The sequence below is a fragment of the Lissotriton vulgaris genome, chromosome 2_1 (assembly GCF_964263255.1).
Source record: "Lissotriton vulgaris chromosome 2_1, aLisVul1.2, whole genome shotgun sequence".
NCBI classification, from domain to species: domain Eukaryota; kingdom Metazoa; phylum Chordata; class Amphibia; order Caudata; family Salamandridae; genus Lissotriton; species Lissotriton vulgaris.
The window spans coordinates 811754383-811781486 of NC_141687.1; the positions used below are offsets into that span (position 1 = coordinate 811754383).

General features: G+C 45.4%; 1 protein-coding gene across 1 annotated transcript in view; it reads left to right on the forward strand.

The window, feature by feature from the left end:
* AGPS (alkylglycerone phosphate synthase) overlaps positions 1-27104 on the forward strand; it is a 760022-nt gene that overhangs the window by 592909 nt on the left and 140009 nt on the right. The window contains exon 16 of the mRNA XM_086956197.1: positions 25647-25708. Within this exon, the coding sequence (XP_086812323.1) occupies positions 25647-25708 (62 nt within the window). The remainder of the gene's footprint in view (positions 1-25646; positions 25709-27104) is intronic.

Below are 27104 nucleotides of genomic sequence, written 5' to 3' on the forward strand. Positions count from 1 at the left end.
ATTTATAAAGTTTTCTGGAAACAAGTTCTGCTGCACAGGCATGGCAGCATTTTCTCCAAAAATACCTTTCTTCTTGGATGTATGTGATCAAAACTAAGATGCCACCTTCCCTTTAGCTCTTCATGAAGAGATCCTAACTGAGGGTGGAACCTTTATTTTTGTTTTTATTTCGTTCCTCCTGTTTCCTTCCTTTACAGCATAAATGATTGAGAGGGCCAGCATTTACTGCATTGTTGTGCAGTCAAAGTATTTTTCTGCGGGTATAGCACCCTTCTGGCTAATATTTTTGTTCCTTGTTTTTGGACATTACAGATATCAAGATATACCACCCTTTGAATTGGGTTTCTTCTGACCGTTTGGTTATTTTCAGTGCTATTGTGGTTCTGAGGTTTGTGATCCTTCTTCATAATTTTTCCTCCTTCTAGAGGCCATTCTCTGCAAACACCTGATACACATGTTGCTAATTTTGTGTAAAGCACACAGTGGCTACCAGATAGCGCCCCCTTATCTTGGGCATGGTAAGTTACGATTCAAAGAGCCCTTGTTGCTCCCAAAGCTTGACACACTATCCTGAAGTAGACAACTTGATTGGTGCAGTGGACTTTTTGAGATACTTTCCTTCCCATTCTGACATAATAAAGAACTGGAAGTGCCTAGACTTTGTGGCATTCTTTACCAATTATTTATCTTGAGTTTCAGAATAAAGAATGTTCACAAAATGGCTATGATGGAATCATATTTATGGTGCCAAGCAATACATGTGTATCCAAACCTAGCAATGCCAAAGCAGCAGGAGTAGGGTTATTAATTCACGTTGCCAGTTTTTGTGTGAAGCAGACAGTAGCTACCAGAAAGCGTCCCCCTTACCTTTCAAGGTACTTTTTAGGTCTCGCCTACTTAGCGTGCATGCGCCGCATAGAAGGGCCTTTAGCCGTCACCCTACTCATTTTCAAGCACACACTCGTGCTTGGGGCGGCATCCACCTTGCGGGAGCGAGCAGCGGCGCGCATGCTAATTGGCTGTTGCTCGCTCCCGCAAGGCGGATGGTGCCACAAGCACAAGGGTGTTTGAAAACAGCTGTATTAGTCATTTTGCGTTGCGCGAGCGCGTGGCACCACTCGACTCGCGGGATGCTGCAGCTGAATTCACGCCCGCACTTGTCTAATTAGCTTTAGCTTTCACTTTCGTCCTTTCTTGTTTTCGTTTTGCATCTGCCGCACTCAGCGCCTCTGGACATTTGTGAGTGTCTCTCTGTCAGGCTGTGTCATTATGTGTGTAATGAGCTACCTTGTGCCTGGGCATGTAAAGCTCATGCTCTTGAGTGTAAGGGCTGCTCACTTTTTTGGAGAAATGGCTGACATAGGTGCGGTTAGAAAATACACGCGCCCCTACCAACAACACGATGGAAGGGTTTATTTTAATGGAAACACGACATAATTGGTCAATGATATGTCTAATCAATTGGGTCAAAATTGTACATATCCAGTTTGAAACCAAACTTTAACAAATTCATCAATACTTTTGAGGCTGGGGACATGGTCACGACGGATCCATTCTGTAGTGCCGCTTCTGCCAGCATCAACGGTGGTTCAGCTTTCATTTACTGTTCCTCAACTCCTGGCTTAAAACTCCACAAATCCTGACAGTGTCAGGCAGGTATTTTATACATATATGCCCTCACCCACCCCACCACCCGCAAAAAGAACACGCCCGGTCACCAAATATTGAGACATTTCTTAATGTGAAGTAAAAGAGAACAGCTGATCACAGTGTATGTGGAGCTCCATCCAAAATGTATATTCCGCCTTTTTTCACAAGTGCATTGTGCGATGTAGGCTGATTCAAGCAGTGCAGTCGTCTGCAAAGCTTGAATCAGCCTACATCGCACAATGCGCTTGTGCTGTGCCTACAACAGGGCACACACACCCACCGTGTGCACAAATGATCCCCTTTACACACCATCCACTAAGGAAGGGAGGAAAAACACAATGTCCGAGTTGTGGATCCAGAGCAGAGGGTGGAGGGACAGGGCTCTTTCAGCACACTGTGCCTGCTTAGACTGAGGACCAGTCTAACATTCCTGTGTTGTATAGCTTGTTTAGAATGTGCACTATTTAGCACCTGTACTGAAGAGTCTTGCAGCATACCCTAGGTTGGGATGTACAACGATGCGTTTACACACAAAGGTGCATACCAACATTGTCATATGTATACACAGTTCTGTCCACACATCAGTTGCACAAATCTACAAACTAGTACTTACTGAAAGCAAACATGCACAAGCTCATAAACAATCTAATATAAATATCCACACAATTGCACGAACACATTGACCACACTGTCACACAACAACTGTCACATACACCTCCGCCTTTAATGACACACAACACATAAAATGACAGACCGCAATCACCGACCTAAAACAATGAAACAACATGCATCCCTTAGCTACTGCCTAAATATGCACCAACATGGTCACCACCTGCATCACACCTGTACTTCAGCAAAATGCACAATAATATTATTATTTAGATAATTGCTCTGTAACGGCACCCTGCTCTAATTTGTTGCACTGTGAAGCACATATGGCTCTCCCAACCTCTCCTCGCTTATGTACTTTCACATGTAGTACAGCTCCCCTGGGTGTTCAGGAAGTGGCGGGGATCAAGTCATATGAAAGCGTAGTACCACTTCCAGAAAACTCTCAGGCTGCCCCATTTTTATATAAGCTGTGATGCTATTATTCTTTTGGTTGACTATGCATCTTGAGGCGAGTTAAAATGCCATGTACCGTATGTTAACGTACGTACACTCTCATGCATGCAGTCATATATTCAAACACGTAGGGCAAAATTCATAAAGATGCCACTGTGTCTTGCTCTTCTAGTATTCCGGACTTACCCCCGAATTTCAAGAGTAAGCCAGTACTCAGCGTGGCATGGCTAAACACTTATAAGGTCCCAAAGTTGGGACCTATTGGCTGTGCTAATGCTTGTTTAAAATATATATTTTTATTATTTTCACTGATTAAAAACAACAAGACTTCAGCATCCTGCTTGATAGGAGATTCATGCCTCCCTCTTCTCAAGCAAAAATTACATATGTGCAAGCCACATCCACAGCACCAGTTGTCACTAACGAACTCCTCAGTATCTCATCTTCCAACAGCTCTGACCTATTCATTCCTCCTGGGCAGTTGACCCCTGTGTATCCACATCCCTTCCCGTGAATATTCTGTGTGTTCACCTCCATCTCCCCCCACCACCTCCCTTGCCAAACCCATTGGGTCGTCTTATAGTTCCTGTAATCCTTCCAGTAGTGCCACCCTGAGAGGTCAAAACCCCTTTCTACCATGTCATCCATCCTAGATAATCGAATATTTGTCTCTTCTGCCAGGGCCCATTCTATTACATCCTTACACTACAGGGGCACCATTGGAGTGCTCTTCTCAAGCCATCCCATAGCCACCTGCCCCCACCCCCACCCCCCACGAGGTTTCATAACCATACCTAAAGGTTATTATTGTGGGGACTCCTCCAACGCAATGCCAGTCACTTTGCACAGTCTCATCATCACCCAATATTCACCCACTCTGCGACACATCCAGGCTATATGCAGAAAAGAGAAACCATCTGTCCCACATCTCGGGCAGTCCGCCGTTCTATTCGTATTCATCCTACTCAGCTTAATTGGCATCAAATATGTGCGGTGCACAAAGCTGAATTAAATAAATTTAAATCAGGTGTTATAGAACAACCAGCGAAATAGTACGCATGTCTGGCCATGTTTTGTCTGTGACCAGTTCCACCAGGTCACCCGCCCAAACCTAGCTTTGCAAGACCCCCTGAGACCTGTCCTTAAGCGCTCTATAAACCACAGACACTAGCTGCTTTGTCAGGAGCAGCGTTTCTGACCAGCGGGGTGGGGGATGCGGATGGCACTTGGGCAAGGTAAGTTTTGATTCAAGGGGCCCTTGTTGCTCCAAAAGCTTAACAGACTCGCCTGATGAAGACATCCTGATCGATGCAATAGACTTTTTGAGATACTTACTTTCACATCCTGACATAATAGAGAACTGCAGCTGCCTAGACTTTGTGGCATGCTTCACCAATTATTTGTCTTGGATTTCAGAATAAAGAATGTTCACAAAATTGCTATGATGGAATCATTCTTATAGTGCCAAGACATGCATGCGTTTCCAAACCTAGCACTGCCAAAGCAGCAGGAGTAAGATTATTCAGTTCCCCCTTTTAGACTTCTCTATCACTCCAAGATACACATTCATCTATAAAGATACTTGTGGCTGGTGAAAAGCTTAATTTTTTCTGATGGGTATTTCTACCTGTAGATACTTCACCTCTTGAATATCCCAGACATCATAGTGGATTTAGAAACCTTTACTAGCTTACCCACACCGGTGGATGGTGCCAGCTTCACACAGTCATCGTAAACAAATCCAATGTGATATCACTGAAGCCATAAAGCACCTTCCTGAGGTTCCGTGACGATTTGAACCCGTGTTTTCAACATTGTCGTAAATACATAATTTTGGTATCAGTGAACCGCAAATGATCCATTCAGCATATCCTCGTGTTTTCGCTATGCTACGAGCAAGAGCACTCCTGTTATGAACACATTTCTGATCTACCCATGACATCCATCTTAGATTACGGCAGCCATTTTGTATTTCTTGCCCTCACATAGTCAATGGACACGCAGTGACCTCTTTCACCTAAGGACACGTAAGCTTTAGCCGGAGATTCACCTTGCTAGTGACACGTGCACCTTAGAACAGAACACGCCATGGCTACATGACTCGACAGAAGCTGCCTCCTCTGCCTGAGGCCAGTCCTGCTATACTGGTTCTCGTGTTCGTTGGCCTGATCATGATTAGGCGGCCGAAGCTGGTAGCCTTGCCCATTTACGACCCACAAACATCTCTTATCCTGCTTTTCTATCTTCTGCACCTGGCTCTGCTCCTTTCCTTCTGGGCCTTTATTAGGGGGAGGTAACGAAATTTACGACGAGGCGGTCCGGCTCTTGAATGAAAAGTTGACATGGGATTATGATGGAACAGTGGGAACCCCTCGTTCGTAATGTTTTGACATCAGATATTGTTGACGATTCCTGTGCAACATCAAATATTTATTGTTTAAGACACAAAGGTTTAGGAATGTACTAACATGTAAAGAATTTGCCCGAAGCCTAATATTTAGTATATAAGGAGCAACCCTCTTTGTACAATTTGAACAGGCTCCTAGATACTGCCCGTGTGTAGTTTCTGTGACTTCTGTGTCCCTGCAGTAATAAACCTTTGGTCTTTGACGCCACCATCGAGAAGCCCGTGTTTCTGTTTATTTGTGCACCGAGACAGGTAGAACTCCGGGGTCTTCGGGTGTTATCCCTGACACCTCTGGACGGAACCAAAAAGTCCAGAACTCCAATTGGCGCCCAACGTCGGGCGACGTCATTCGGTACCGGTCCAAAAGCCTGAAGAGTTCGAGAAGCTTCGTGTGAAGATTCCTGAGGGAGGCGCCCCACTTCATCGATCCCGGCATATCGCAAAAGTGGCCCGACGTTCTCTTCCACGAGGGTTCCCGTTCGGACGGCTGCAGTGATCCGTTGCCTTGACCGTCGCCCTGTCTTGGACCCGAGGTGCAGTCCTTAGTACGGTGAGACGTGACGGGTTTCACCTTGGTGACGTCTTCAGTGCCTCAGTTAAGTATTAAGTGGTTGCTAGTTGGTTATCTCGTAAGGGTTGCTCCTGTTTTGGATAATCCTTTTTAGTTCTTGGTTTGGTTTGGTTTCGTAAGATTATCACTGGTTGTTCTAGTTACGATAATCATTTGGTTTAGTTTGGGTATCGATACATTTGTTCGCTTTGGTAGGCCTAAGTTCTTGGTTCGAGTGCGCACCTTTGTTTGTGTTTTTGTCTGTTCTTTGTTCCGGATTATAAAATGGTAAGTCGGAAAAATTGTATGTTGTCGTGTTTTGGTTGCAACAGTGATTCCCGGTTGGAGGACTCATGTCTGGTTCCTCCGATTGGAACTCCTCTTTATGATCTGTATTGTAAGGTTGGAGTGGGTCCTATATCTTATAATGAGGTGTGGGTCCGATATACGGAGAAAGACGGTGTCCTTAGTTGGCCACTGCATGGTAGTTTTGAACCCAAAGTTCTTGATAATTTAGAAATGAAATTGTTTAAGAAGAAAGCCCGGCCGGCAATGTTTGATTCTCTCCGTTATTGGCGAAAAGAATCTAAACAGAGAGAAATTAAAAAGTTGAAGAAAGAACAGAAAGAGCAAGAGTTGACTTTAGAACAGTCTGCTAAGCAGCTGCAACTTAACGAGTCTGAGAAAGCAATGGAGGTGGCCAATAGAGAGCGTAATCTAGCGATAGACAAGTGCTATCCTGCCTTGCCATCGAGTACAGCTAAGATAGTAGAGGACCCCGAAAACGATCCTCTATTGTCTTACTTGTTACGGTCACCCCCACCGTATGCACAGGGTGCTACGGCTCCACCTTTACCGGTTGCTGGACAGCCTGGTATTCCTGCTCCTGCTCCCCTGAATCAAGCTCCTGTACCTCCTGTGGTCAATGTTAATATTCCTTCGGCACCCCCTCTTCCAGGGTTGCCGGCTACTTTACCTGTACCTGTATCGCTTACACCTGTTGTTTCACAAGCTACTTTGCCAGCTACTTCTACTGCTCCTGTTTTATCTGTTCCAACTGCTACCTTACTTACTGCTTCTGCTAGCATCATGACTCCGCTTTCTGTTCGTCGGAGAATCACTGATTCTGTCTCTAATATTCTATCTCCCTTCTATAAAACTTTAATTAAGACTCCTGCCTCTGACTCTGTGCAGAGACGTAGTCAGCTTCCCAGTACTGAAGAACGGGGAATATTAGATTCCACAGCTCTTAGATGGATTTCAAAAAGTGGAAGATATAGTACTAGAGATGTATTAGATACATTTATGCAATGGAATGAACCGACACAACGATATGTGTTCGACGAAATGTGCTCCCTTTTGCGTGAGGATTTGGAAGAGGATGACACTGAATCAAATCTAGAAGAATTAATTAATGTTCAGAAAGAATTTGCTGCAGGTATGATAGTTGGTCAAAATATAAAAGAAGCGATGGAACTGATTTTAAGTTATAGGAATGATCCATCCCTTCGTTCACCGAGGGAGTTAGAGAAACGTAGTACGAAGCAGAATCGCCAATATCCAATGAGGGAGGTTCCTCCAGTTTGGCGCGAATCTGTGCAAGCTGATGCGGCCCATGGTATTGCTGCCGCTCCGGCCCAATTCCAAAGAGTGTGGATACACATTCCGTGGAAGCGAGCCGAAGTGTTAGCAGTGAAACAGGCCTTGCCTGATCCGCGTAAGAATCCAGCCGGATATTTCAAAGAGTTAGCGCAGACAGTTGAAGCTTGTGTGATGAATTTAGCGGACATTGACATGTTATTTGGGAATGTAGTTCCGCAACCAATTTGGGCTAAAATTCGTAAAGAGAATCATCCAGTTGCCCTAGGTGGTGATTGGGCAGCTATAATTGCAGCGGATGGTCAACAAATAGGTGGTTCCAAACCCGAGCCTCTGATTGCTAATTTACCAGGTAGAATAATTGACTTAATGAAGACTCTGATGCCAGCATTGCGTTTTAACTGGGACAAGTTGTCCGCATGCAGGCAAAAGAAGGACGAAAGTGTTTCCGACTTTTTCACAAGGTTTGAAGAGACTTTCGTAGATCATAGTGGTCAGGATATGAGTACGGAAGGGGGACAGAGACTATTTGTTGATAAATTTGTGCACAATCTGTTGCCAGAGCTTAGTAATAAATTGAAAGATTCCGAGAGTGCGTGGGCTGTCTCTACGACTGCGCAAATACTTGCAACTGCCCAGTACTATGAAAATAGGGATAAGGAGGAGAAGGAAAAGTCAGAGAAGAAGACAAAAGATTTAAAAACTAAAGTTCTTTTGCAGCAAGCGTATCCGCCTCGCACGAATCAGACTAATACACAGCAAGGGTCATATCAAAGGACAGATTATGGTTCTCAGAGACCGCAATACCAGTGGAATCAGTGTGCATATTGTAAGAAAGAAGGTCATTATAAAAATGAGTGTCCAGTCTTAGCGCAAAATAATGCTGCAGCAGCTCAGAGAGGTCGTGGTGATTCTATGCAAAATTCTAGAGGTCGAGGACGAGGTGCTATGCCTCCACAAACGAATGATCGCCCTTCTAATCATTTTGATCAACGAAATGGACAGTCTGCTCAACAAAATAGATCTCAACATTATCATGTTGAAGACTATTGTGAAGTTAGTGAGGAATTTCAGCAAAGTGAGTACTAGGACAGCCATGGACAAAGAGAGGGAGTAGTATCAGTTCCAGGAGATCAGAGTGGGCCTTATGTCGCAGTAGCAACATCAGGTGTAGTCGAACCGTTTCTGTTGGATACTGGTGCAGCAAAAAGTTCTATCATACATGAGAAACTCCCTGGCGCACCTTTGTCTGGCTTAACAAATGTTTCTGTAGGTTTTTCAGGCGCCCCTGTTTACAACCCCGTATCTGGTCCTTTGTCTATTTCTGTTGGACCCCGTCAATTGAAAGCACCCTTGATTTTGACGACGGGTTGTAATGAAAATCTGCTTGGTTTAGACTTGTTAAAACGCCTATATGCGACATTGTACTGTTCTCCGGAAGGAGTACAGCTTACGTTGAGTAAAAGAATCACCTCCCCGATGTACTTGTCGATGGATGCGCTCCCACCAGAGCTGCGTTCTCTCCCTGATACTCTTTGGGCGACTGGTCCTACGATGTAGGTCTTTTAGAGATTCCACCATATGTAGTCACTTTGAAAGCGAATGTCAAATTTCCACGAATCCCACAATACAAGATCTCTAGTGAAGGTGAACGTGCACTTTTATTGATTGTGCAAGATTTGATCAAGAAAGGCGTAGTAGAAGAAACTAGAGGAAATGTCTGTAACAGTCCTGTTTTGCCAATTCTGAAACGTACTGATCCTTCAAAGCCTCCAGTCTATAGGTTTGTAATTGATCTTAGAGAGGTTAACAAAATTTTGATTCCACAGTTCCCTGTGGTTCCAGACATAACTGCATTGTTAACGTTGATTCCTGCCACAGCCACATGGTTTTCAGTTATCGACTTGAAGAATGCCTTTTTCAGCATTCCGATAGCCGAGGAAAGCAGGGATATTTTCGGCTTCTCTCTAGGAGGTCGAAGCTTCAGGTTTAAACGTGCTCCACAAGGGTATTGTGAGAGTCCGTCCATTTACAGCCAGGCATTAAAAAGTCAGTTAGATTCCTTTGTACTTCCTCCTGGTTCTGCTTTAGTGCAATATGTAGATGATCTTCTAGTGGCTGCCGATGACAAGGAAACTTGCAAAGCAGCTACAATTTCCTTATTACATCATTTGTCTAGTTTGAATCACAAGGTGTCACCTTCGAAAATGCAATACTGTTGCCAAGAAGTGACCTACCTAGGTCATCTCTTGTCAAAGGAGGGAAGAAAGTTGACCCCAGAGAGAATAAAAGCAATTACGCAGATGAATGTTCCTAGCACACAGAGAGAAGTACGTGCCTTTTTAGGTATTACCTCATACTGTAGGCAGTGGATCCCAAATTTTTCTCTTTTGGCAAAACCATTGGTAGCTTTGACTGGGAAAGGTGTTCCGAGTCCGGTGCCATGGTCTGCCGAATGTCAGCAGAGTTTTTCTGAGTTACGAAACGCACTGTGTTCAGCTCCTGTGTTGGGTACACCTGACTACAGTAAGCCATTCACGCTCTATGTTCACGAGAGAGAAGGTTGTGCGTTGAGTGTTCTGACACAGAGATTTGGTGATAAACAACGCCCTTGTGCGTATTTTTCATCAACATTAGATCCGGTAGCTAGAGTGTTGCCTAGTTGTTTGAGAGCTACAGCGGCAGCTGCGGCTTCCATTCGACAATCTGCTGGTTTGGTGATGAACAACATGCTAGTGGTCATGGTTCCTCATGCTGTGGATACACTCATGAACCGAACTAAGACACAGCACCTACCAGTGCTAGATTATCTGGCTACGAGCTGACATTGCTAGCGAGTCATATTCAGATCAAAAGATGCAATGTATTGAATCCAGCAACATTGTTGCCGACTAGTCAAGAGTCGAGTGATTCCGAACCACATGACTGTTGCTTCAGAACCGAGGAAGAGACAAAAGGACGAATTGATCTTAAAGACACTCCGTTGTCAGATCCCGATGGCACGTTGTATGTTGATGGGTCTTGCTTTAAATTGGAGAATGGTGATGTGACTGCTGCCTATGCAGTAACGACTTTGAGTACGATTGTGGAGACTGCAAGAGTGAGTCAGAATTCTGCCCAAGCTGCGGAATTGATTGCACTAACGAGAGCGTGTGTTTTAGCTAAGGGAAAGAGAGTGAATGTGTTCACAGATAGTCAGTACGCGTTCGGCGTGGCCCATAGTTTTGGCCGTTTGTGGAAAGAAAGAGGTTTCATTACGTCCCATGGGACTAAGATTCAACATGGTCAGCTAGTTAACGACTTGTTGGAATCTCTAACCTTGCCGACTGAAGTTGCGATTGTGAAGTGCAGTGCTCATAAATCAATCACGGATGATGTTGGTCGTGGGAATGCTTTTGCTGATGAGACCGCTAAACAGACAGCTAGGAATATGATGAGTAGAATGTATGTCGCAACGTCTGCAAGATGGATTTCTGAGTCTGGAATGTGTGAGGACACAGTGGAAAGTGTGAAAGAAATTCAGAAAGAGGCGACTGAGGAGGAAAAGCTTGCATGGAAACAAAATACGGGTAAATTGGACTCGAGTGGGTGTTGGATTGATTTGTCGGAACAACAGCGTTGGATGTTGCCTGATGCGTATGTGCTTGCAGTAGTAACGATGGCACATGGAGCAGCGCATATCAGTTCTAAAGGGATTTGTAAGATGTTGGCTCCAGTCTGGAAGAATGATGGGATTAATAAGTGTGCAGAGAGAGTGGTGAGAAATTGCATGGTATGCCTGATGCATAATCCTGGCAAGGGAATCCCCACACCCGCTGGTCATTTCGCTCCTCCTTCTTGCCCCTTTGAAGTGATTCAGTTAGACTTCATTCACATGGATCGTTGCAACAATCTAAAGTACGTCCTAGTGGTAGTTTGTGCTTTTTCCAGATGGATCGAAGCATATCCACTGAAGGACAATACTGCCTTGTCTACTGCCAAAATCCTTCTCAAAGAATATTTCCCCAGATATGGCATGCCACGGATTGTATGGTCAGATAACGGAAGTGAGTTCGTAGGGAAAGTTATGCAGAATGTGTGTGCCGGTTTAGGGATAAAACAGAAGTTCCACAGTGCGAACCATCCCCAGTCTGCTGGTTTAGTTGAGGGTTACAATGGCACCCTCAAACTGAAACTCGCTAAAATACAAGCATCCACGGGTTTGCCCTGGCCAGATGCACTACCTTTGGCTCTGTTATCCACAAGAGCGACTGTGCATTCTAGAGTAGGGCTTAGTCCATACGAAATAGTATTCGGTCGTCCTGCAAACGTTTGGGGGGTACCTAGGCCAAAGGAATTTAAACAGCTGGAATACTCAATGTTAATTGATTACCTTTTCGACTTGACTGCTAAATTGAGTCTTATTCACCAACAGGTTTTCGATGCATTGCCAAAGCCACCGGAGAGTCCAGGTCATCAGCTGAAACCAGGTGATCAAGTGGTCATCCGTAATTTTGCAAGGACGAAAAATCTCCAACCCAGATTCGTTGGCCCATTCCAGGTGTTGTTGGCAACGAGAACTGCTATTCGTGTGGCTGGACGAAAAAACTGGATCCATACAACGCACGTCAAGCGTGTACCCCTGCCGCTTCCTTACGATAACTGGGTGAAGAAAGGAATCGGTGCCTCTGAAACTGAGCAAATACCCAGGTTTATCCCTTTCAGCGATGCAGAACTAATCACTGATTCATCGAACTTTGACTCTCCTTCTGAAACTGCTCTTTTGAACTCTGAACATTTGTCATCTGCATCAAAAGAACATTTGCCATCTGCGAACTTGAACATTGCAACGCCTGCTGAAAATACACTGTTTCCAGATCAAACAGCTCCTGCAAAACTGAGATACAATTTACGATCTCGCAATATGGACAAATAAAGCAGGAAACTGCCTATTTTACACATTTGAATTTTGATGCATTGCATTGCCTCCAGCCAGGAAGTTTGCTAATACTTTGTATTGTTTTGTTGTTTTAAAATTGCCTTGCCGTCTGGGTAGCCGTAGGGTCGTGGCTGTGTGCCTAGTTGAATCTGCGGGGGTCAGACACAAGGTGGATCTTTCTGTTAGTTCTGGGAACTCCCAGGGCTGATAGAGGCATTTTCATCTACGTACACATCATCAGTGGTCGCGAGCGGATTGTAGAAGATGGAGCTTCCTGAGCTGCAACGAGAGAATGTAATTTATGTTCGCAGAAATAGACTGTACAAAATTCTTCACAGCAAATGCTTTCTAATGCAATGTGCAGTTACGTTTTTGATTGTTTTAATAACGTTGGTGGGTGGAATCGTCTTTGGTGTGCATTTAATTTTTACGCCGGTAACAACTATAGTACCTCCCCTTGATCCTGCTACTTCTACTGTTTCTTCTATGCATTCTTTTCACTCATTTCCTGAACACGAGCAAGCTCGACGCTCAGAATTTATTAACACTTTTGTACAGCTTTTGCATCAACACCAACTGGTAGTTAACACTACAGACTGCTGGGTGTGTGGCTTGATACCCCACACTATGGATAAAGGCATTCCCTATCTAGTCTTGCCTTTTAGCTATAATGGATCATTTCAGGCCTTTCAAACCATTTTTGCCTATGCCCTTGAGACCTATCCTCCGCGTCCACCACGTTCCACTAAATACAACTTTGCCAACAAAGCTTTAGTCCAGGGAATTATTGACATGATTAAAGACGTCAATAATACTCCATCCTACCCTAGAGATGAATTACGGGTATATTTGAGTTGGAATTCTACAGAGTATCGCCTTAGTTTGGGAGAAAGCAAGCGTAAAAGCTCCACTCCAGTCTGGGTCGTGCCTCACCGAGGTCAAGTCTGTTTGCAAGGAAATGGGAGAAATCCGAGAGCTCAGCTAGGGAGGAGTGAGTGCGTTGAGACTTACGTGTTTCCGTCTAACTCTTCCCCTGCCTTTCTGACTGCTACGGGTACTTACTTCATCTGTCAAGACAGAGCGTATACATGGCTGCCTGCTGACTTTTCAGGTTCATGTTATATTGCTCGACTGTTGCCTCCAACGTACACTGCTTCTTCAGATTATCACAAGACCAGAGTAGCAAGAGGTGTTTTCAGCAAGGAAGATACCGCTGGTCAGGAAGCTGGAGACTTCTTCAAAGGTTTCCTTCCGTTTTGGGGGCCTATGGCCAATAGTAGAAATCTACGTCAGCTAACACGGGTAGTTGAATCTACTATTACAGAAACTGCTGGTGCCCTTAGTAACTTAACAGCTGAGCTTCAGGCGGATCGTCTCATGACGTTGCAGAACCGTATGGTTCTAGACGTAATACTTGCAGATCGAGGTGGAGTATGCAGAATGATCCAATCGAGCTGCTGTGTTTTTATTCCCAATAATGCTCCGACCGTCTATGAAGCGATCTCTAAGCTACACAAGATTTCCGACTCTATACACGTAGACAAGGGAAACTGGTCCTTCATGGAGTGGTTTTGGACTCTGCTATCAGCGTGGGGATGGAAGGTTCTGATGGTCATTGGTGTCATCCTAGTATTCCTGTTCTCGTGCTGCCTTATTATCCAGTGTGGTCCCGCTTTATGCAGTCTCTGTGCTGCAACCTGTTTCAGAAAACCACCTGCGTTTGGAGAAAAGGCGCGAGAAAGAATGATGATGCAACAACATGTCACTGACCTGATGAGCATAGAGATAGACTCTGACATAGACTGAGTAATTGCCTATGTAAGGGCAAAAGGAGGGGCTGAGGTTCCGTGACGATTTGAACCCGTGTTTTCAACATTGTCGTAAATACATAATTTTGGTATCAGTGAACCGCAAATGATCCATTCAGCATATCCTGGTGTTTTCGCTATGCTACGAGCAAGAGCACTCCTGTTATGAACACATTTCTGATCTACCCATGACATCCATCTTAGATTACGGCAGCCATTTTGTATTTCTTGCCCTCACATAGTCAATGGACACGCAGTGACCTCTTTCACCTAAGGACACGTAAGCTTTAGCCGGAGATTCACCTTGCTAGTGACACGTGCACCTTAGAACAGAACACGCCATGGCTACATGACTTGACAGAAGCTGCCTCCTCTGCCTGAGGCCAGTCCTGCTATACTGGTTCTCGTGTTCGTTGGCCTGATCATGATTAGGCGGCCGAAGCTGGTAGCCTTGCCCATTTACGACCCACAAACATCTCTTATCCTGCTTTTCTATCTTCTGCACCTGGCTCTGCTCCTTTCCTTCTGGGCCTTTATTAGGGGGAGGTAACGAAATTTACGACGAGGCGGTCCGGCTCTTGAATGAAAAGTTGACATGGGATTATGATGGAACAGTGGGAACCCCTCGTTCGTAATGTTTTGACATCAGATATTGTTGACGATTCCTGTGCAACGCCAAATATTTATTGTTTAAGACACAAAGGTTTAGGAATGTACTAACATGTAAAGAATTTGCCCGAAGCCTAATATTTAGTATATAAGGAGCAACCCTCTTTGTACAATTTGAACAGGCTCCTAGATACTGCCCGTGTGTAGTTTCTGTGACTTCTGTGTCCCTGCAGTAATAACCCTTTGGTCTTTGACGCCACCATCGAGAAGCCCGTGTTTCTGTTTATTTGTGCACCGAGACAGGTAGAACTCCGGGGTCTTCGGGTGTTATCCCTGACACCTCTGGACGGAACCAAAAAGTCCAGAACTCCATTCCTCAGCGTAATTTCACTTTTTCCAAGCCTTCGAAGTGGATCTGGAGCTCCCTCTCTATTGAGAGTTTCCTCATAGAACACATTTCCTCATAAATTGTTGTGGTGTACTGTTAGGGATGTCCCAATCTAAGGTTTCGGGCAGTAGGTCTTTTTAGGTTTTTAATGAACAAATGCCAATTACAGGCCATCACTCCATTTGTCTGTGGTGCTTGGGGTTCGATCATGATTTTGGTTTCTGTGACTCCTGTCTCAATATTCACCCCCAGGACCATAAAGTAGAGTGAGTCCAAGCTCTTCATGGCTGGAATACAGGCTGAGCATCAGAGTCCATGTCATTACAGGGTTCAAACAAGTCTCCCTTTCCTTCTTGAGAGTAATCAAGGCATAAGAAGCAATGTTGAACCTCTCCTCCTGGCAAGTCTCCTTGTTGTCCTCCACCTAATGAGGGTTCTTTGGAGCCAGAGCTGGAGCCCATTACTACTGCAGATCCTTAGAGCTGAATCCTCCATCTCCTCATCAGCCTCTGCTCTATGCCATGTTTACCACTCCAGGGACCATCCCTGATGCGTTCTTCAAGGAATTGTTGGACCTATTCATTTCAGAGGGGGTCCCATCTGGAGTGCCTTTGGGCCCCATGGTACAAGATGGAATGCCTTACTTCATTTCCATGTCTCCCTCTTCAGTACCATATGTTTTCCTACCTAATGTCAGGCTGAGGTTGACTTTTTTTGGTGCATTCTTATAGAGCGCTGTCTGCTAGTTCTAATAGAGAATTCTAGCCACAGATTCCTCACCTTTTGAATATTCCCAAGGCGACACACTGGATCTGGAAATATTTCCATAGTACCTCTGTGCACAGGAAGATGGCGCTATTTGGCGCCGCACTGATGATGAACTGCTCCGAAAGGACGTACAAGGCCTATGTACTCGCCACTCCTGCACACTGATGTCAGTTCCTTTTTTTTTCCCGCACACCACCAGACACCGATTCGGAGTTGCTTCTCACCTCTTAGAGATCCTTAGCACAATATTTTTTCCCCCTTAAAAAAATATACGCAGATGGATGGCGCTAACCATCTTGCTCCTGCTCTCAAAGTCAGCCAAATTCAGAGCCAATTCTGGTTCTGACACAATCCGATTTTCCGGGACCTCCATCCACGTCGCACCAGATGGAAGAGTTCAGTACTGTTATGCTCCAGTTCTTCGGCTCTCTACCGGTGCCCTCTGGCGCGCCTTCATTCCCCATGTAGCCAAGGGGGTCCTCCACCTAGAATTCTGCAGGCCGATTCGCCCTTGGTGCCTGCTAGACCCCCTGAACCACGTTCACCCTCTGCTCCTGTTCAGATGTTGCCCCTGGAGTCCAAACCCCCGCCCAGTTCAGGTACTTTGACACCAACCTCGCCTCTCGAAGTGGCCGTTGCAATTGGCCTATCCAACGCCTAGTTGATGTTGGTCCAACTCAGCCGCGGTTGGCAGTAGGAGTTCCTGCAGGGCGGTGACGTGGGGAGGGGGAGGTGCAGGATGGGGGGTAGTAATGTATGGATTACGGAGTTTACCAGGTAAGTAACCATATAAATAAATAAAACGAATTTCGTAGCGTGCACTGCAGAACCAAATGCGATGCAGTGCGCGCAAGGCAATTCGTTTTATTTATTTTTATTTAATTCTTGGGGGATGTTTAGTCCTCCCTAATGGCCATGCCGTATTCTGGGACTTTCCTGTTTTACTGACTCTGCCTTTGAACGCTTCAAGGAGAGTAGGTCTACTAACTGCTCTCTACCCTGCCTTGCTTTGCAAGCCGCAACAGTTCCACTGCTCCCTTAAAGGCTTTAGCCAAGACATCTCTTACTGTCAGCTCCACTTCCAAACCCTTTAGTGTACCCTTACAGCGTCACAGTTAGGAGGAAGAATCCACTGTTTCTATTCGGGTTGGCAAACAATCTCCTCAGACTGGTGGGTCCTGCAGATTGTCCGCAAAGTTATGCTTTACCCTTCTTTTTATCCAAGTCTCACATTCCATTTTCCACTCAGCGACTGACAGAGAATCAACTCACCATTTTGCGGCATGAAGTGCAAGCTCTTTTGGCCAAATGGGATGTCAAGAGGGTGCCTGCTCCCTGCGTGATTTTTATTTTGCTACATTCTGGTGGATGGAGGTATTTGGCCTGTCTGCGGCCTCTTAATACCTTCTTCAGGAAGGAGAAATTCAAAATGCTTACCCTCACTTAGGTCTTGTCTGCCGTAGACCCTGGAGACTGGATAATGGCGTTGGACCTGTAAGACACTTATTTCCACATACTTTCCACATACCCGGGGTAGGACAGGAGCACTTTCAGTTCACTGTGCTCTCTTGTGGTCTCACCAGTGCCCCTCCAGTGGTTTCAAAAGTCACTGCTGCATGCCTTGAGGGGTTTGGGGTGCCAGTACTCCCCTACCTAAATTACTCTTGCCCCAGGCAGTCATCATCCATCTCCAGACTATGGTGAACCTCCTGTCATCTTTGGGTTTTACTATCAACTTGCAGAAGTCGCACCTCACTCCTTCGCAGATGCTCCCCTTCATCAAAACCATTCTGTACATGGCTGGAAAAGCTGAAGGTCAGAGGCATCTGGTCTCTGGCGAAGTCCTGGCTATATATCAACTATTTGGAGCTGAGGGCCATCCCTTGGTGCTGAAAGCCTTCCTTTTGTTCATCAAGGGGAGGCTGGCACAGGTGATCACGGACAACACCATTGCCTTTTGGTACTGCATCAAACAAAGCTGAGTGAAGTCACAGACCATGTGCCAGGAGATTTTGTGCCTCTGCAGATGGCTGAAACTCCAATGCCAGGCTCATTGAACACCAGGGCGGACAAACTCAGCCATCAGCCCTCAGGAGATTACAGGTAGTGGTTACAACCAGAGCAAATGATGGTTACACGCAGAGCTGGCCTAAGATCTCTTCAACTAATGGGGAGAACCTTGGCTTGATCTGTTCACCACCACCGAGAACGTGCAATGTCAGTACTTTACACATTAGACTTTCCCGGGCGTAGACATGTTCCACCTTGGCTAGAACTTAGGACTCCTGTACACCTCTCAGCCAATACCACTCCTGCCCTGATTTCTCAAGAACATCAGAATCGACCAGGCCCAAGTCATTCTAGTGGCTCTGGACTGGGCATGGAGTGTATGTTCTAGAGGATCTGCTTTCTCAGCAGCAGTTCCGGGTTCTCCACCCCAGCCTTCACAATTTGCACTTTCATGCATGAAGTTTCATCAGCACCACCTGAATGCCTTTGCTCTCCCTCCAGAGGGTATAGATGTCATTTTGGCATTCAGACATCCCTCGACTAAGATTGTATATGTGTTGCTGGGACAAGTTTGTGGCTTGGTACGGCACACAACAAAGTGACCCTCTCCAGGCCAAATTGTCTTATTTCCTATTGTTTCTTCTGTCCCTAGCCCGGCAAGTCCTTGCTTTGGACACAGTTAAAGGTTATCCTTCTGCCTTTTTGGACTTCATGTGATTGCCTGATCAGCCTTCCTCGTTTAACTAAATCATCAGTTGTGTTTAGAACTTTGAAAGAGTTTCAGCATCTGTTTTTCCCTTCTTTTTTTGTGATACCCCAGTGGGCCCTCAATCTTGTCCTTACTTATTTGATGCGTCCTCTATTCGAGATGCTCCACAGCTGTTCCCTACTGCTCTTCACCATCAAAACCATGTTCCTAGTTATTATCACCTCAGCACAGTATATGTATGTGAGCTTCAAGCTGTTTGTTTCCATCCAACAATACACCGCCTTATTTCTCAATAGTCTGGTTTTGCAAACTAGAGCTCTCTTTCTATTGGAAGTTGTGACTCCGTTTAGTCAAACCATCATCCTCCCGGTGTTCTATGCTCTGCCTCACCTCTCTAAGGAGAAGGATAGATTCCATCACTTGGACTCCAAAAGAGCGCTCAGTATTTACATGAAATGTACCTTAGAACGCTAGGTGGATGATCAGCTCTTTATGGGGTTCGCCGGATCAAAAAAACGCAAGGCAGTATAGAAGGGTACCCTCTCGTGCTGGATCGTGCTCTGCATTAGGATCTGCTAAACATTGGCTAAAAAGCAGCCTCCAAAAGGACTGCATGCTCAATCTACCAGGGACAAAGTTGCTTTACTGCAGTAGGACACAGAGTCCCTGTCCTAGACATATTTGAGGCTTCTACAAGGGCGTCCCTCCATGCTCTCATACCTCGACAGCCAAATGCACTGAGAAGGGCACTTTGGTTGCTCAGTACAGCAGGACTTTCTGGTTTGGTTTGAGTCCAATCGCAGCCCCTTCTACTAAAGTACTGCTTTGGTTTCTATTCTAAATGTGATGTCGGGAATCTGCATCTAGAACAAGTTACCTTCAGTATTGCTCTTTCTGATAGGCGAGGCTGGTGCTGGTCCTCACAGACAATACCACTGTTATGTGGTATGGCAACAAGCAGGGCCGGTAGGGTCCTGGGCCCTGTGCGAGCAGACCCCGTGCCTCTGGAACTGGGTGAATCGTCAGGGTATTTACCTGATTGTACACCACCTGGCAGGGTCTTTAAATGCTAGGGTGGACAAAACCAGGTAGTGACGCCTAGTTGATCATGAATGGAAGTTACACCCAAAGGTGGTGCAGTGCATCTTCCAGCAATGGGGATAACCTTGGCTTGATCTCTTCACCACCACTAAGAAGACACTTTGTAAGCACTTTTGCATGCTGAAGTTCTCAAGGCTCTTTTTCAGAGACTTATTCCGCCTAGAGTGCAGCACTGTTGCTGCCTCTCCTGACCCGGGTTCTGAAGAACTCAACACCTATAAGGCCCAAGTTATCCTAGTAGCTCCAGATTGGGCCAGGATAGTGTGGTACCTGAAAATTCTGGGCATGAGCATATGTTCTCAGCAGAGACTACTGCTTTGAAAGGATTGTCGGTTGCAGCTGCAGTGCAGGGTCTTGCACCCAGGCCTGCTCATTGTACAGATCCATGCGCGAAGATTGAGTGACGGCATTTGACTGCATTCGATCTTCCGAAATAATGTCATCCTTCTGGCCAGGCATCATTCTACTAAATTTGTTTATGCTAGATGCTGGGACAGTTGACTTGGTGTGGCACCTGTAATACAGATCCGTTGTAGGCCAAGCTTTTGGAGTCTTATTTGTTTTATCTTTGGCCCAGAAAGGACATGCAGATGCACAGTTAAAGCTAATCACTCAACCCTCTCTGCACTTTTTGCCTTTACAGGACAAACCGCCCTTGCTCAAATCTTCTGTTTTGATGCCATCTCTAAAAGGTTTAGTCCATGTTTCCACCTAAATCCTGTATGATTCCTCAGTAGGACCTTAATTTGGTTGTTACTGTTCTTATGTGCACCACTTTTGAGTTACTGCACAGCTATCCTCTACACCCCGACCCTGAAGACATTTTTTTCTCATTGCCATTACTTCAGCGCATCACATGAGTAAGCTTCAAGCAATGTCGGTCCAGACGCCCTACTCCTACTTCTTTCTGTACTAGCTGGTGCTGAGGACTAGAGTGTCCTTTATACTAAAGGTTATCACTCCCTTTATTGTTGGACAGTCCTTTGCACTTCAAACATTCTTTGCTTCACCTCAACCCTTGAAGGAGGAGAAGAGATTTCATTGTTTGGAAGAAGATCACTGAGCGTTTACATTGGTCGTACTTAAGACCATTCAGCAGACAGTTATCTCTTTGTGGGGTTCTCTGGGGAAAAGTTCTGCATTAAGATTGTCTACACGTTGGCAAGAAGCAGCCTCTAAATGGATTGAGGGCCCATTCCACCAGTCCAAGGCTGAATACCACTGCACTCGTTCGCAGAGTGCTTTTCTTTGATATCTGTCAAGCTGAAGTGGGTGTGAGTGCACACGTTCACCAAGCATTATTGCCTTGACAGCCAGGAATGACAGGAAGCGCATTTTGACCTTTTGGTGCTGCTGACTTTTTGGCCTGAGTCTTTTCACAGCCCGCCACTGGAAGTCATAGTTCTTCTGCATTTGTTTTAAGAGTGAGGAGTCTGCGATTAGAAGTATGTGAGAGATGAAATGAAATGAATGAAATGAAAGGAGTCTTATCGTGCGCAAACTTAGCCCAATGGGCGTCAAGGCGCCTAATTCCAAAACCAGCTCATAACAAAGACTCAGCAGTTCAACCTGAGTAGGCTCTTGAAAAGCACCACGTTTTTAAGGCCTTTTTTAACAAGTCAAGAGAAGGTAGAGTTTTGATCTCCATAGGCACGGTGTTCCAGAGCTGGGGGGCAGCGACGGAAAAGGCCCTGGCTCCCCATCTGGTGAGCCTGAGACGAGGGACAGCAAGCTGGAGTAGTCCCGCAGAGCGAAGGCACCTTGTAGGATGGTAGCGGGTAAGAAGGGAGCTGATCAGACTCCTTTACCACGTACATTACCTTTAGTCTGCCACGCCTTCCTCCAGATGTGCTCAATCAACATCTGGAGCCCTGTAAGAAAGGAAATATAAGGGTTTAAAAAACAGACACTGGCAAGAACAAACACAGTGAAGAATGACTGTTTCTTTACACAAGAGAGGTGCGCTGTTGTATGGAGGAACCAATCTTCAACACTCCAACGGTACAAAGAGGAAATGCAGAACCCAGAAGGGAGTGTGACAAGCCGGAATGAGGAAGAGCCCGACCGTCTGGAAAACGGACTAGAGCAGGGAGAAAGTCGTGGCAGTCATGACATATAGGGGCACCGAAAATCCTAGTCAGAGCCGGCTACATCAGGAGGACTTTGTCTATCGGGAGAAAACAACGAAAGAGGAAGCTGAAGCCGAGCGGCCCCTGACTGTGAAGAGGAGGCGGTGATCTGGTCCGAAGGTTGGTGGTCTGCCCCAGAGGACGCTTGGCAGCGGGTAAGTCCTAGGCACCGTAGACAAATTTGGCACTCCGTGTTCCCTACACTCTCCAAGGATCTGCTACAGAGAAACGACAGAAGATTAACCCTTCAACATCCATTATTCTATTTTCACCTCATTTTCTTTTGTTATCGGTCACAATTGAATTTACAGGCAGTATTGTTAAAGAACCCGGCCTCCTCGCTTATACATCCACCCTAGTCTCTTACAGGGCATCCATCAAAAGAACAAGTTATTTACTTTCGGTAGTACTCTTTCTGGTGGATAGTTTCTCTAAGCGCAGATTCCTCACTGCCCTTCTACCTACCCGTTCTGTGAAATGGATTCTTTTCCATCTATAATGTTTTCAAATTGGAGATCTGCAAATTACATACATAATTGATTTTCGAGCTGTATGTCGGAGGGTGCGCACGGTGTCTAGAAAGAAACTGGTGTCATTGCTCTTGGGCTGAGCTTATATACGACTCCTCCTGCCAATTCTGGAGCAGGGCGAAAGTGGGCACCGAACCACACAACACCACCTTCTGACACGTAGGGGCTATTCTTAAAAATCCATTTTGACATCTAGGGATATTCTGAAGGTGAGGGAGCTGCAGATATATAGATTATCCATCAAAAAGAGCGCTACTAAAGGTAAGTAACTTGTTCTTAGAGCCCATTGGTTGGTGACGAGAAGCGCTTGCTACATGGCTAGTTCTGCATGGATTTTGGAATGCTATATTTGTCTGAAAGTATGTGTTTATTTCTTTCTCCTATCTGCAGGATGCTGTATCAGTTTAAATTGATCAGCATCCTTGAAACATTTTGTGAATAAGCTTCAACTATCTAGAGTTGTTAAGGAGGTATGTTGGTACACCAAACCGACAGCAACACTTCATGCCCAGACATTCCATTCTCTTGCCTCTCAGTAATCTACCACTCTTAAATGTCTTGTGCATTGTGACTCTCCCAAACATCTGTAGGTCAGGAGATCATTCAATTAATTCTTTCAAAGGCACTCACTGAGCTAAGAATGATCCTGCGTTGTGTGTTGTCAGCAGCTCCATGGCATCTCATTGGACACTACTGGAAATTTCCCATTTCAGCCCAATACAAGAAAGGATAAGAATGGAAACATTACATTTAAATGGACTTTGACAATGTTATTTCTTTGCTACATAATGATGTAAATCACCTTTAATTGAAGAGGTTGCACTAATTCTTGCTTGTATTTATTGGAGAAGAGGGAAACCACTGATTATATCTTGAAAATACACAAAATGGTACAGGCTAAGTGGGGCAGAGGAGGTCGCAAGTCCAAGGATGCTGCTGCAGATTCATGAGCTAGATGAATGTAAACTGTGCTAAGCTAATGCTCTTTACAGAATAGTCTGCATTCTTTGAATGTATGCTGAAATAATGTATTAATGGATACAGAGTGTGAGATAAAAATGTTGAAGTGTGAGCACATGATCTATACTATTCTGAGTTTATTGTGCATAGCTATTTATGCTGATAAAGAAATGTGTTCATCTATTTCATCTGAGTTCAGCTGTCTATGGAGTGGCCTTGGGAATGACTTATAATGAAATGTCTATGGTATTCTGTGAGGGTGGGAAATGAGGTTTTTAGAAAGAGAGTGAGTATATGAGGTGAACACTCAGAAGGGTTTATGTTGAATACTGTTAGAATTCATGTATCTCTCTGAAGGCAGACCCCGTGAGAAGGTCTGAGGAGGAGAAGTAGATTGAATGGCTGAGTAGAGGAAGTGGGAAAGATGGGACTCGTGGGGTACTTGTGTTATACGCAGTGGGATAAGTACTGTGTTGATAAACTGAAAATTGTCATGTTCGTTATTGAGTCGCTTAGCGACCTGTTGTTGCTCTGATGACTGGTTGTGTGTTTATGTATTACTGAACTGTGGTACCATCAAGGAGAGCATGTTATTGGCCTACTTTTTCACACTGTGGGGTGTAGTTACCAGTTTCAGCGTTCATATTGTTTTTATTTGCGTTGTTATTCTGTTACTTGCCGAAAATATTTTACAATGAGGCTTTAGAGAGTGGAATTTTTTTTAATGATGAGTGGGTGGGTGTATTTGAGCTGAGAATGTGGGGAAGAAAAATCCCCTTAGCAACATCACAAGTGTATTTAGTAGATAAGCAACCTCGCTTGAGATTCACTATATAGACTATAGTAAGGATTTTCACGGTTTTTACTTCCCATGACTAAGGCCCAATTCAAAAGTAAGTTGTAAATCTGTACTCTCAGATGTATACTCCTGTTCCCAGGAATATGCATGCTCACCTGCATTGGATGCAGGTTTCTTAGCATATTCCTGGGAACATCCTGTGACATTCCTAGCTGGATCTTATTCCTGTTCATCATTGTACACACCTTCCTGCCCTTTGAGTGGACTCTTAAATTGACTTAAGACTGGCAGAGATCCCTTTGTGAATTCCTCGCAGGCGTAAGTAAGGTACATTCCGTCATAAGCATACATTTACAGCAGAATTTACCTTTGTGAGTTTGCTCCTCAGTGTGAGTGAACTGAACCATCAGAGTATAGAGTGAAGATTCTGAAGTATGTAAAACTTAAAGTGTAGCTAGTCTTATAAACGAATGTTCAGACAGCTGAAGGCAAGTCTTTGCTCCTAGAAGAAGTGAAATCATTGGCATGGCTATTCTATTGCATTGCAACTTCCCATTCAAGGTACATCAGGTTGTTCAATTTATAAAAATTGATTTGGTCGGGGGGGTGTATTATTCACACAGAATAGGGATCATCTAGAGGTGCACAATGGTTTCCTTCTGCAGGTTGCAGAGTTTTTGGCTAAGACAAATACTGTTGGCAGATAATATTTTTGTGCTCTCTCTCATTGGTCATGGCAGCCTCAGTGAGAATATTATGAAACAGAGGGGGCAGACCTTGTTCGTGGGCTGGTTGTGGAGGCAGACGTGTAGGTAAAAGAAACAAAGCAAATAACATTGATGAATAAAAGTTCAGAACTTGGCAAACTGTTCATTGATAAAATAAATATTTAACATTGAAAAAGAAACAAAGGTTCTTCAAACTGGAGCTCAAGTCTAGTAGACTTTGTCATATCGTTTTAGAGTAGTTAGCCAAAAATACTGTATTCACTCTATAAAGTCCACATTTTTAAAGAAAGAACATCTGTCAGGCCACATAACCTGTAGCCCACTCTGCAGTGTATTGGGGTGATTATTTAGAGAATACTAAGGTTGGATTTAGCACATCTAATCCACAGAATGCACTGGTAGGAAGTATTGTTATTGTTACATCACACACATCTTATGGATCAGTAGTATTTTTAAATAAAAAAACCCTGTTGTCTACCTGGTCTAAGAAGAGTCACTATCGCAGCGGATGGTGGGATCCCTGTAGCAGCTTCCCTTACATTTTTCCAGCATGACAGGTGCCATTTAAGTAAGAAATTTGTGATCATGACCTGTGACTTAAATAGGTCCTTAATTGTACCCAGGTGTTTTATCATCTCTTTCAGCTTATCCTCAGATAGTCAGTCAAGCACAGAAGTCACAATTGGGAACAGCTCTGTAGTTCACCCACTAACCACAACACATCATCTATTCCACACAGTTTTGATAATATCATCTCAATTAACCTTATTTCGAACTGCACAGTAATCACAACAATAAAGACAATGTACCTTGAATTTGTCTGAAATGCAGCCACACCTCTGTTTTAAAGGAAAACCAATATAATTTGTGTTAGTTCATTATTACAATAGTAACTTGTTTGTTTATTTCTCTTGTTAGGACCTGGGCTTGGAATACTATTTAATAGGAGAATCGTTTGAAACATCTGTTCCCTGGGACAGGTAAGTCACTCGCACTAGATGTTCCTTCCATTGTAAATGGAGTTCACTGCCAAAAACCTTAATCTCATATCATAGCATTTTATGCTACGAGAACGTTGCAGAAGTGGACACAGTGATTAAAACATTATTGTGACCGCAAGTGCGTTACAAATAGTCAATGGCTTTTTATGATAAGCTTTTCAAACAAATATTGAGTGGGAAGAATTCCACCAATGTTAAATACATGTATCTGAAAGAAACAGGTTAGTATTAGATTCCTTACCTTAGAATATCCCCAGGCGTCAGACTGGATCCGGACATTTTTGCGTAGCAGTACCCTTGCGCGTCGGTAGGCGTCGTCTGCGGCTCCGCAGCGCAGATCCGGAAAAAGTGGTACCTTAGTCATTTTTTGACTAAACTTTTTATGATCCCTTTTGATCATTTTTCTTGAGTCTTCGACTCCGGATGGTGCCGATAGGGATGCCAGGTTTCAAGCCTTGTGAGGATTGTGACCGACTGATGTCGGTCACCGACCCTCACCGTCAGTGTCTCCACTGTCTCGGCGTTGACCACGGCGACAAGACCTGCTCCGACTGCCGGGCCCTGACTTTGAAAGCTAGGCGGGAGCGGTCCCGCAAGCGGCTCGAACTCCGGCTGTCGGCCCCGCGCCACGAGAGGTCCCGGTCCGGACGGAGGTCGAGGGACCGGTTGCGGGGTCGGAGCCATCAGAGCTCAGGGAGTCGACATCACTCCTCCGGGTCGAAGTCGTCAGGTAAGCACAAGAAGTCGAAGAGACGTCATCGCTCTTCCGACTCCCCCCGACGCTCGTGCGACGCGGCTGGGGGTTCGAGTGACACCGCCCACGCGGCTCCGTCGGAGTTGCGGGCGTCGCGGCCTGCCCCACACCCTCCGGTCCCTGGGCAGCACACGACGCCGGAGGAGATTGGGCGCTTCCTCATGGCGATGAGGTCCCTCGCTCCTCCGACGGGCTCCGCGGTGCCTTCGGGCCCAGCGGACCCGTCTGGGGGCCCTAGCTGGTCGGGTGCTTTGGCCCCGACGCCGCCGGCGCCTTCGGGTCCGGCGCCGCAGGGCCCCACCGCTTTCAACGCCACTTGGGGAGTTTTACTTCAATTAGCCGGCCCCATCTCTAGCCAACCCTGATTATCAGGGAATGGGTGATGAGTATTGGGAGGAGTCTGAAGACCCTCTGACACGTGAGTGTCCGTCCCAGGAGGACTGGACAAGTGGACTTGGGGATGCCAGTGGTCTGGACACCTTGCCAGACACTGGTTTTGTCTCGCCTCCTACCGTGGCTTCGGAGGAGGGGGCAACCTACAGTGTGGTGTTGGGTCTTGAGTTCCCCGTCGCGGCTGTGAGGACTAACCTCTTCACTGAGGTCCTTAAACCGCGGTCAAGC